Source organism: Gracilinanus agilis, chromosome 3, assembly GCF_016433145.1.
Source record: "Gracilinanus agilis isolate LMUSP501 chromosome 3, AgileGrace, whole genome shotgun sequence".
Lineage (NCBI taxonomy): Eukaryota > Metazoa > Chordata > Mammalia > Didelphimorphia > Didelphidae > Gracilinanus > Gracilinanus agilis.
In genome coordinates, this window is record NC_058132.1 from 636,474,674 (window position 1) to 636,487,130 (window position 12,457).

General features: G+C 34.3%; 1 protein-coding gene across 1 annotated transcript in view; it reads right to left on the reverse strand.

The window, feature by feature from the left end:
- Nucleotides 1–1,350: 1,350 nt before the first annotated feature.
- The window catches only part of HLTF (helicase like transcription factor), a 31,745-nt gene continuing 20,638 nt past the window's right edge, over nt 1,351–12,457 (reverse strand). The window contains exons 19-25 of the mRNA XM_044669468.1: nt 11,385–11,509; nt 10,474–10,652; nt 7,304–7,429; nt 6,728–6,840; nt 6,260–6,440; nt 2,343–2,423; nt 1,351–1,574 (exon numbers count right to left, since the gene is read on the reverse strand). Coding sequence (XP_044525403.1) covers nt 1,422–1,574; nt 2,343–2,423; nt 6,260–6,440; nt 6,728–6,840; nt 7,304–7,429; nt 10,474–10,652; nt 11,385–11,509 — 958 coding nt within the window. The 3' untranslated portion in view covers nt 1,351–1,421. The remainder of the gene's footprint in view (nt 1,575–2,342; nt 2,424–6,259; nt 6,441–6,727; nt 6,841–7,303; nt 7,430–10,473; nt 10,653–11,384; nt 11,510–12,457) is intronic.

Consider the following 12,457-nt stretch of genomic DNA (forward strand, 5'->3'; position numbering starts at 1 on the left):
CAACTGCTGTTAACAATGGCAGAGAAACTAGGTAGCAAGCTTAGCTGCCAGTATACCTGACCTGAGTCAATTCTAAATTTTGGCTTTAGGGATGGTTTATTTCTAACCTTTAAGCATATATGCCACAATTTTAAACTATCATCTCATCTCCCTTGCTTTCTAATCAGGTGACAGCAAATACTATAAGAAAAATCTAAGGTGCTTTTATGTCTGTACCAAAAATGAAATCTTTCTTGTTACGGTTATTAATGCATCTTCTCATTTAAAAAAGTGTACATTCTCTAAACTATTTCCATATGGAAGTAACACTATCTAACCTGATCACTAAATTTACATATATATTTTAAAATAGCACTCAAGAGGATCATCTGGAATTGTGACAACTATTAATAGTTTTCTTATTAACATAAAAGTAATAAAGGTGACTAGATTTCTGTGGGTATGAGAATGAATTCTTAAAAGTTCCAAATATGCTGATGTCAAAAACATGCATAAGTGATATATTATGAATAAGGACTAAGATGTTATCACAGAACCTTAGAGGTGAATGGACCTTATAGGTTACCTAGTTCAACCACCCACGCAAACAAATTGCAATTTTACATCAAGTAGACTTCTGAATTATAAAAGTTTACAAAGTTATTTTTCAAAAAAGCTTCATAAGTGAAAACTATCTACTTACAGAAATGTTTTTTTTTAGCATTTCCATAATTTAAATTGTCAAATCAAATACGGTGGAATGATTTTTTCCCTGTATGTATGACCTAAGTACCAAGACACATTTTAAATGCTTTATATAGTGCTACACCTGACAATATCGGGGAATGTACTGCTATAACACAGTTTCTAATTTTTTTTAACTACATAAAATTAACTTGTTGACCCAGGATTTGGCCTCTCATAAATTTTGGTTCTGGATGCAAGGATAGTATTAGAATAAAATACCAACGAATCAATCCACTACACATTCTAGGTGTAATTAAATTTAGAGAGTTTGAATCTATTTCATCAAAAAAGCACAAAGAAGATGGAGTGAACCATAAGAGGTCAACATAGAAACTTATTTGCTAAAGAAGTGTAAAAGGCCTGACATTTTGTTAAAATTGAAAAGGCTGTGTACCTGGTGGAAATTAGTTTAAGAATACTTAGGACTGGTATTATGAAAGTAGAATACTAAAGTAATTCTCTCTCATAAAATTATTTTAGGTCATTGTACACAGTAGTACTTATTGCTATTTGAACTATCATTAAAAACAAGTTCAGATCCAGGAGAGATAAACATGTCAATTATCTTGTCATTAATAAAGATGTTATGTACCTTTTAAAAAAAAGACACACCGCAGGCTCCAATTTACCTCTTCCAAAGATTTCGTAAATCTGTATTTGATCAGTTAAACTCACCTTGCCTAAAGCCACATAAATTACAAATCAATTAAAGTTTTGATTTCATTAATTTTGGCTTGTTTCATCTCACTAGCATTAGGTTTTTTGGTTCCAAAGGCTCCTGCAGCAAGTTCCCTCTTTTTGTTCTGTATTTTCAGCATATTTTCTTCCACAGAGTCCTTCACAATGAACTTAAAAATAAAAACAAACAAGGATTTTTACAACTATGGTTATTAAATGTGCTAACATGAAAAGAAAATATTACATATTCTCTATCAGATGTTCCATTGTTGCATCAAGAGGGTGATTCTAAGACAAATATATAACTTAAATCTGAAGCTACCATAGTCAATTTGAGAAACAATGAAACCAGGTTTTGAAAAACTGGGGAAACATTTTTTTTAATTTCTCATAAATACACAACTTTAAGCTATATGGACTTGTATTTATATAAATCCCTTCTCTGACACATTAGCTTATGTGAACATGGACAAATCACTTTATCTTATGGGTTTCAAGTTGCTCATCTGTAAAATGGAGGGCAGGGAAGTGAAATACACTGAGTGGGCTAGACAGGAGGGAGAGGGGACTGACTAGGTGTCCTATGAGATTCTTTCCAGCTCCAGATCTATGATCCAGGAACCACATGGAAATACCACAGTAACTGGAAAAATCAGGAATCTCTTCTCCTTTTGTTATATATGGCATCATAATTAGTTGAGAATTTTCTTTCTACTATTCCTGAATACAACTCTTCCTACTATCAACTAAGTACTCAGCCTTAAGGGAAAAAAGCAAATAGCAACTACATTATCCAAGAAAAACTTTATATTCAAAGGAGAAAACTCTCAAAAAGCCCCAATTCAGAGTACTATACTGAATAAAGCTTATTATGATCCTGTGAAAATAGCATGATGGTTTTAAAGACTAATGAAACAATAAGCTATATAAAAACAGACCTTTGTAATGACCACTTCTTGCTTCTGGCCAAGTCTGTGACATCTGTCAAAGCACTGATCTTCAGCAGCAGGGTTCCAGGCCTGGTAAGAAGATGTTTTTAAAAATAGTTTTTTTCTGACTGATGTCAATCTACTTTTATTTTTCTTCCCAGCTTTTAAGGTCAAGTTCCAACTCTACCCCTTCTGTGAAATACGCCTCATGCTTCTACTTCTAGCAAGTCTCTTCAGAGTCCAACTCCTTTTGTACCCATCATCTCATATGCTAAAAAAATCTGACCTAGTGCATCAGAATAGAATGTTAATATGCTATTGTCCTGTTCACTGAATTAACTCATAGAATTTATTACTAGTAACTGACATGTTGTAGTGTTTTAAAATGTAAAGGTTTGCGAAGCATTTTACATCTACTGTTTCATTTGTTCCTCAACAAGTTGATGAATTAAACAACCACAGATAAGAAGAAAAAGGTCAGTAGGAATAAAGAAACTGGTGAAAATTAAAGGTAAAAAAGGCATGGGGGAGGGGGAGCAGCTGGGTAGCTCAGTGGATTGAGAGTCAGACCTAGAGACGGGAGGGTCCTAGGTTCAAATCTGGCCTCAGACACTTCCCAGCTGTGTGACCCTGGACAAGTCACTTGATCCCCATTGCCCACCCTTACCACTCTTCCACCTAGAAGCCAATTCACAGAAGTTAAGGGTTTTAAAAAAAATTAAAAATAAATAAAAAATAAAAAAAGGTATGAGGGTCAGAGGAGTTTTAGAAGGTCTAGTTTTTATTAATGTTTAAAGGGAAGTCTGGTGTAGCTCTGAGGTATCAAAACACAGTCCACAAACACTCCTGGGTGCATTCTGAACCAGATTTTAAAAATATGAGAAATATATTAAAAATAAAAATATAAAACAAAAACTAAGTCAAATTTGTGGTCTGCAGGGATTACTTCGCATGGATCAAACACTCATTTCTCTTCCCCTAGTTTAGGCAACAGATTCCAAACCCTTTTTAACATATTAGTAAACTGAATCTCAAAAGAGATTGGAGAATATGTCAATGGAGCATCACATAAGCTGTGTCAGAGATACGGGTAGGATGTGAAGTAACTCCTAACTCCAATGCTCTACCCATCATAGTTAACTACCTCTGGGAAGAGGATATGATCATGTTTCTCAAGATCAATAAACTCCAGACTTTTGAGATATGATTAACAAATTTTAGGTGAGTTGTAGGGCTTCTCTCTGAAGACCTCTTGAAGCTGACAGCACACTGACACACACAAGATATCACAAGGTGCCCAGAACACAAAAAGGACCGGAGAGAGAACCACTCTATTCACTATTGAGTTATCTTACAACTGACCTTTCAAATTTGTTAATACTCAGAGGTTTTCTTTTGTTGATTTTTATATAGGACATATGAAAAAAATGTATGCGTATTTACATAAATATAGATATATAATATACACAGATCTCAAATAGCTAGCATTTTCTAAGGGAGGTTATTAGGAGGAATTAAGCAAAGCAATTCTATGTTCTTTTTAAAAAAAGCTATGCTCCATTAAAGACTGACAAAAATTTGGAGACGGGAAGGATTATACATCACTACTGTATGGTAATGTTTCATGGTCTCTGCATTTGGTTTCTAGACAACTTTTTTGAACTTATTGGCTTTTACTGATAGTTCCCTTTAAAAAAGAAATAGAATTAAAAAACACTTGGGCATCTTTCTACAGGGAGAAGATTATTTGCACTTTTCTATAATTTTCCATTTCTCTTATTCTTTTTTAGAGAAATTTACAAGTCCTTTTTGTTATTTTTTTCTTCCTATTCTGTCTAGGAGTATAAAGCCTATGACTGCATGTTGGATTTGTTATTACACTTCTTTGTCATATAAACCTATACAGGCTGGAAAGGTTTTTCTCTTTGAACAGGTTTCCTAGCTCAGTGGCATCAAACTCAAATAAAAAAGGATCTTAGTGGGTCACATACTACCTTAGAAAACCAAAAGTTACCATCTATGTTGTACTGCATTTTTATGTATTTTGTTAAGCATTTCCCAATTACATTTTAATTTAGTTCTAGTAGTTTTGGGGGCTGTGAGTTTGGCATCTCTATTCTAGACAATTAAAGAAATGATGTTTGTATACTGTATTTCTCTGTAAACAATCAAATTACCTGTTTCTAATCTAATATTCATTAAGAATTCAAAAGAACTTTGAGAACTAAAATAGGTATATTTTCTGAAGGATGGTTTCTGTGTAAAAATGTTAAGTAATTTATTTTAAGAAGCTACACAATTAAAAGAAATCAAAACAACTGTGATTTTTTAAAAATGTAATCACCAAACATGATGTTCCTTAATTTTATAATACTTTTATATATTTTATAATAATTTTATAATATTTTCCACTAAAATGTGCCAAACCAAATCCTACCAGAAAAAGTAACTACAGTACTATTGGTTTTTAATGAATCAATTATGATTTTTAAAAAAATATTAGTTTCAATCACATCACAGGATCAAAAACCACTCAAGATCAGGGCAGAAAGTCATTGTGATTTTCTCTGGCACTGCGTAATACCCAAGAACCAGAGAAATTGAATGCTTAAGGGTTGGTGACTCAGGGTTAAAAATCTACAATGGAGTATATAAATACATAGAGAAAAGAGGTGGTTTACTTTCATATCCTTATAATAGCTGGCCATGTTAGATTTTTTAAAAATCCCTATCACAACCTCTTAGCCTACAAGATTCCTTATTGTTGCCATGTACAGTTCTAAAGAAGCTAAGTAAATAGGAGAATGAAATAAGGTTGAAGAACTATTAGTTCTACAGGAAAAAGATGAAAAGGAAATGAGGAAACAGGGAGAATTAGGATGTATTATGACAAGAATTTTAGAAGTTTTAGATCTCAGAGATAAAAGATCTTAGTGAGGCAGCAGATATAGGAGATCTATGATCTAGACTTGGCAAAATTTGATGTAAACCTTGCCAGAGAGACTGGTTGCCTAAAATCACTTGGGTCTCCTCAGCCAGGATTTCCTCATTTGCAAAATAAGGACAATATTTCATGGGTTTATCATGAAGTTCAACTGAGATAATCTGTATAATGTGCTTTACAAAATGTTCCAGTGATATAAATGTCAACTATTGTTATTTCTGTGGAAGAAACACTGATTTGGAAGTAACATGTTCAAAAATCCCCTTCTGCCATATATTATCGAAGTGCAAATCCAAGCAAGTCATAACTTTCTATAAGTCTCAGGTTCCTTTCTATGAGAGAATTGAACTAACTGACCTCTAAAGTCAATTCTAGCTTGAAATCTATGGTACTGTTAGAAAAAGATTTGTTATGTTTGAAGAATTTGCTTAGTTTTTTAAGAAAATTCCATTAAATCAAAACTCATTTAAAGAATTTTCATTCACTACAGTATTTTTTCAATAAATGATAAAACTCTGTAAAGTTCTCCTCACCTTTGAATTTCCTCCACCAGTTTTTATTATGAGAGTTCTACTTTGTTTTTATTGGTTACGTGTAACTAAACAGCCCTTCCAAAGATCTTGAAAAGGTATGACAATCAGTGATATGACTTTGAGAAAGTCATTGAAATTTCAGTTTCCAAATCTATTAAATGGTCAAAATGCATTTATTGTAGTCAAACGTTGATTAAACACCTATTATGTCTGAAGCCCTGAGAATACATATCTAGCATAAAACCTAAATTTAAATTCTTACATTAGTCCCTTAATACCTAAGGCCCCTTTGGTATTTCATGATTAGATAAGTAGTATATGAAAAAAAATTTGCAAATGTGACGCATTCCACAAATGAAAGATATTATTAACTTCTCAATAAAAACATATATTCTCTCTCTACAAATTTTTTTTAAATGTCTCTCATGTCCATCTCTAAGATTACTTACTGGATCCATTAAAAATACTCGAGAAGCTGCACAGAGATTCAAACCAACTCCACCAGCTTTTAGGGAAAGAAGCATTATTGTAGGAGATCCTGCTTCAGTTTTCTGGAAACACTGAATTGACTCAACTCTCTTCTTCTGGGCCATGGAGCCATCCAAACGAGTAAACACGAACCCAGATGCTCTTTAAAAAAAAAAAACAAAAAAAAAAAAAAACAAGAAAAAGATTTACTAGGTTGTTATTAACAACAGGCAAATAATCATTTGCATACACAGCTATAGTATACATAGAATTTAAAACATTTTATCCTGTTATAAAAAAATCCTAATTATAAATTTTATAAAAGTTAAGATGGAAAAAATTATAAAATGGGTACATAAGTTAATACTCTGCCTTTCTAATACAAAATTCAAACAGCAAAACACTTAAAAAATTTTTTTACTCAAAGTGATAAACACTGTTCAACTTACTTAAGTGGTGTTTCTAATAAAGACAGGAAAGTGGTGAATTGAGAAACAACTAAACTTTTGATTTGGGGGTTCTTCTTTCTTAATTCAATCAAAGCATGCATTAGAGCATTGATCTGAAAAAACAAAATTGTATGTAACCCATCAAATTCCACTTTGAAATGGTAAGAATTATGCTGTTAAAATTACTCTGAAAAGTTCAATTTTTAAATTACAAATGGGAAGCAAGGATCTTTAGTATTTACTCTAATTTCAAACTCTTCAAATAACTAATATTTCATTAATATCATACTTTTTCTTTAAATAAAAAAGTATATAAAAACTCAAACTGAGACTAATTGCATATCAATTATCCTTTCTTCCAAGTTTTATTTCTTAGGAGCTAATATTTGAAATCTAAAGTATTATAATAAAATATGCCTTTCTCCACCAAAAACAACAAAACCTCACCCCCTACTTCCTATCTGAAGTATTCAATAACAGGATGGAATTGTACTAATATTCTAGTTCAAATGCAAATGAATTATATGCAGGTATTTCTGTATGTGTAATACATTTATCAAAGTCTTTGAAAATTACCTTTGAACTGGACATCCACTCCAGATCAGTCTTTTTCTCAGTATTGCAGTTCAATTCTTCTGGAGGACATTCTACCAAATTTTCTGCTCTTAAGTCATTTCTGCATAAAGGGCATTTGGCATTTGGCTATAAAAAAAAATTAGAAATTCTGAACATTCCTAAGAGATAAGGGTATTTTAATTAATACTATCTTTCCTCCCCTGTCCCTTTTTGTTAGGTCCTTGAAGCAATTTCTGTGAGAACAAATATGAAGATAAAGTATTGTATGCATTTGGAGGTGGGGCAAAACATTTTGAAGTAGTAAATATAAGGCAGACTCAAGTAAATTTCACAGGCTACTCCAGAATTCAAAGACTCAATTTAAAAAATAATTACTTTTGATAGGTACATATTTATTAGTATTATTGAGTAGTTACTCAATCAAAAACAATACTGTCTGGTAAAGTGAAAAAACTGGTTGAGATTTAGTTAAACCTTACAAAATTTTTCATTCAAATATAATGTTTTGTTTGCCCTATTACTAAGACCTTCTTAGGAATGAACAAAATCTTATTTTAGAAAACTACAATATCAAATCTTGTTAAGCAAATGCTTGTGTCCACAAGCTGAATTAGAAGAACCACTCATTTAAAGTATTTCACATAGAAAATTTTAGAAAAATAAAAGAATTTGGATGTAGGGGCATTACTATCAATCATTTTTTTAATAGGATACTTTTACTTTTAGAACAGAATCCTATCAGACCAAAACTTTTTGAAAATGCTTCTATATCCATTAACTTTCTCAATTCTGCAACCTGATTCCCCCCCCCCTTACCCCCCCAATCCCCCTGACTTTAATCCCAGGTTTTTTTGCTTAGTCCTCCGAGTCCTTGACTGGACTGCTGCCTTTGAATGATTGCTTCCTTCTGAATCCCTTCTACTCCTGTCTTCAGACACCACATTCTTGTGGTTCTTCCAGCTTTGCTTACATCTCTTCAGAATGATCTCACTCCCATGGCTTCCACTGTCACCTTTACAAATGAAACCAGCATTCGAATTCTACCTCCCATATCACTAATTGATCAGGAGTGAGACATTAACCTAGGCCTTAGCTTTTTCATCTAAAATACATGTACCTTTACCCCCGTTCTGTTTTTGAAGATTAAATGACAATTACAGACATTGCTTTGCAAACAAAAAGCTCTATATAAATAGTAGCTATTACGAACACAAGATCTGCCCCTGTAAATGCCTATAAGATACCCCTATCTAGATCAAACATTTATTAGGTGCTAGGAATGCAAAGACAAAAATGAAACATTCTTATCCACAAGGAGTTTAATTCCATTTAAAGAAACAACACATTCAAATAACATAAAATATATATCCCCCCCGCCCCCGCCCAAAAGTACAGTATAATTAGGCAGCTGGGTATCAGAAAAAAAGATTCATGTCTAAGGTGGTTCTTGAGTTAAGCCTTGAATGGAACTAGTGATTCTAAGAGATGAATAAGGAAAGAAGGCACATTTCAGGGTTTGGAAGAAGCTACATATGCAAAGGCCAAGCCTGGAGACAAAGGCATCCTGTGTGAGGAATAACAAGAGACAGATTTGGATAGATCATAAAAAGGAGGTAGGGAACAATATGCAGTAAAGCTGGAAAGGGAGTTAAACTAGATTGTTAGAGTTTTAAAAGCCAAATAGACAATCTCATTTTAGACCTTTAAAGGAAGGTTGTTCTTGTTCTTAAGGAGAATTATTTTGGCACCATAATAGGTGCCAAACTATCTGAACTAACTGAACTGGACAAGAAATGGACTGGAGCATTCCAATTAAGAAGTTGTTATAAAAAAAAATTCAAAATAAATTAGAGATGCAGAGCGAAAGGAGCAGAGCCAAAAGAACATTGTACACAGAGACTGATATACTGTGGTAAAATTGAATGTAATGGGCTTCTGTACCAGCAGCAATGCAATGACCCAGGACAATTCTGAGGGATTTATGGTAAAGAATGCTACCCACATTCAGAGGAAGGACTGCAGGAGAGGAAACATATAAGAAAAGCAACTGCTTGAACGCATGGGTCGGGGCGGACATGATTGAGGGTGTGGACTCGAAACTACCACACCAATGCAACCACTAACAATTGGGAAATTGGTCTTGATCAAGGACACATGACAAAACCAGTGGAAAAGTGCGTCGGCCATGGGTGGGGGGAGTGCGGGGGGTGAAGGGGAAAATAGGAGCATGAAACATGTAACCATGTTAAAAATGATTATTAATAAATGTTAAAAAAAAAAATTAGATATTCATTGACTGGGGAATGACTAGGTAAATTGTTGTACATGAATGTAATGCAATAATACTATAAGAAATGACGAATGGAATATTAATAATTGTGGAAAGATCTACATGATCTGATTCAGAGTGAAGTAGCAGAATCAAGAACTGCACAATGATCAAAACAATGCAAATAGACAGAACTGCCACCTACAAAAATGTCAAAAGCAAACGCTGTAAAGTTCTAAAGAACAAGCCATGGTGCAAAATGTGAGACGAAGAAGATCACTCCCACCCTACCTCCATTTGCAGAACTGGAAGCACCACAAATAGTGCACAATATGCTTATCTTAAACTTCAATGTATCAATCTCATGCTGACTTTTTCCCTTTTATTTATTTGTCATAAAAAACACAGTGTTACATGGGACAGCTTGTTGGGGAGATAAAGTGTTAAACTATGTTGATGTTAAAATACTACTCTGTTCTTTAAGATGAATCTGTCCTTTCTTGCCTTCAGATCTCTACTTCAGGTCCCTCACCTGCTGAATTTCTGTGCCGCCTCTGAAAGCCCACCTCAGATATCAACTAGGCATAAGGATCCCCTAACAACCCTTAGCTCCATCATCCTCCAGCTAATACCATTTTTCACATTTTAAAAGACTTTTTTCCATATCCCCATTCATAATCTCCATGAAAACAGATATTATCAAAATATTTTATGTCCCATATCCAATACTGTATTCTATAAGTGCTTAAAAAATATGTATCTGATTGAATTAAAGTGAACTTTGCTAGAATAACAAAGTACAAATGGCTAATAATTAGTTTCATTTTCTAAGAAAAAATTTATTTGAAATTTTGGCAAATTATCAATTGATTAATTCAGTATAAAAGTAGAAAAAACCAACCTGCTCACTCCGAATTACTTGACAAATGCATGGTTTACAAAACACATGTGCACAATGTGTTATCACAGGAATATGGAGAGAATCCAAGCAAATGGCACACTCTTCATCTGAGCCAGAGCTCAGGATTAACTTCATCTTGCTAATCAACTTCTTTCGTAGTTCTTCAGGTGTATCATCTCCTATCATGGTTGGGTAGAGAAAGCAAATTAATTACAAGGAGCTATTCTTAGTGACTGAAAAAGTTAATTCACATTAATAAGGAGGATATGCTTTATGCTTCTTCACCGACTGAGTCTATTGTTTAAACAAGAAAATGTAACACTAAGCAGTAAGCTGAAAAGTTAGATAATGTAAAAATGAAATCTATTCCACACAGAACCCCATTATACATAAGCTACTCAAGAGCAAAAGTCAGATCAGATATATTCACTCAAGAGGCCACCAGAGCTATCCAGTGTCATCATCTCATTCTGTAGGCAGAAAAAAGGCCCAGTGAAGTGAAACGATTTGCCCACAATCACTAAAGACTACAGGCAATAGAAACAAGATTTGAAACCAGGTCTCAAAGCTAAAAGCCAGTCGATGTTCTTTTAATCATTAACACTGCCAGATACCAAACCCATAGTAGGTTCTTTTGGGAAATAACAGAAAAATCTCATAATTCACATCATTTCACTTATAATGTAACTGCAAAAAATTTTCAAGCACATATTTAGTCCCAATGTATTATCATATTGAAATTGGCTGAAGTCTATTTTGCATTCAAGAAAAAGGAAGTAGAATCTGAATAATGATCATAAATCACCAGCATTTCATAAGGAAAATAAAATTGTCACTTACAAGAATTCTGATTCGAGCAATGAGCATTTCTAATACATTACAATAGTATAAACATAATTATACTTACTAACCTGAGGGACCACTGGAAGATGACGTATTTGTAAAAAGATGAGGATGACAACACAATTGTCTCAATCTAAGCAAAAGGCCCAAGACATCTGCATAGTGTGCGAGCACAGTACCTTCATTAAAGTACCTAAAGGTTATTGGAAAGTCAAAATACAACATTATTATTAAGCCATAGCAGTTTGAATGAGAGGCAAACTCAGCACACACAACCTGCCCCTGTCTCTGGTCTCTCTCCCATTTACCCATGAAAGATCTGCCCCCACCCCCGCACCCCAATCTGTTTGGCACCAGTCACTTACTGCCACATGTGTGTGCATCTGGCCTCATGGTCTCTTACAAGCATAAACTGTGTTCAAAGGGACCTTAATCTCACTTTTACAAATGAGAGCAAATTCAGCCTCAAGAGAGGCAGTGACAGGCCCAAAGCCCTATGACTATCACTGGCAAAGCTGGAATTTACAGCCAGCTCCTGAGACCCACACTCTTTCTATTTCTACTAGAGTTGCTTCACAGAAGAGCCGGAGCTTTTGGAATCCATTTCCCTCAAATATCTCCCTTACCTTCTTCCTATCTGTTATTCTTAATAATAATTATACCCTTACATATTATAGTGTCAAGAGTCCATTCTAGAATTGTCTTGAGAGATTTCCAAGCACTAGCTTCACTGTCTCACTTGACACTCACTTCCTTTGACTCCTCCTTGGCCAGCCTTCCCCACTGCTCCCTAGACTATGCAGGGGATCTTGTCACTTCTTCTTAAGCCCAGGGAGCCTTCCTCACTCCCATGCGATGTTTCTGTCCCAGTTAGCTGCTAAAGAGGGAGGAATCACACAGCTGAGCTGCCCAGCCCTCAGCCAAATGAGCTCTGACTACCTAAGAGCCAGTCTTTACCTCACTCTCATGGTGCTTTATCAGATGGAAACTTCAAGGAAGCCAATTTAGACAAGATCAGAAAAAAACTTCCTAGTAATCAGAATAACCTCTAAATGGGATGAAAAACTACTTGGCATAACATACAAAAGATGCTCTTTAAGACAAAAAAATCTAAGTTCAAGTCCCACCTACCAATGAACCA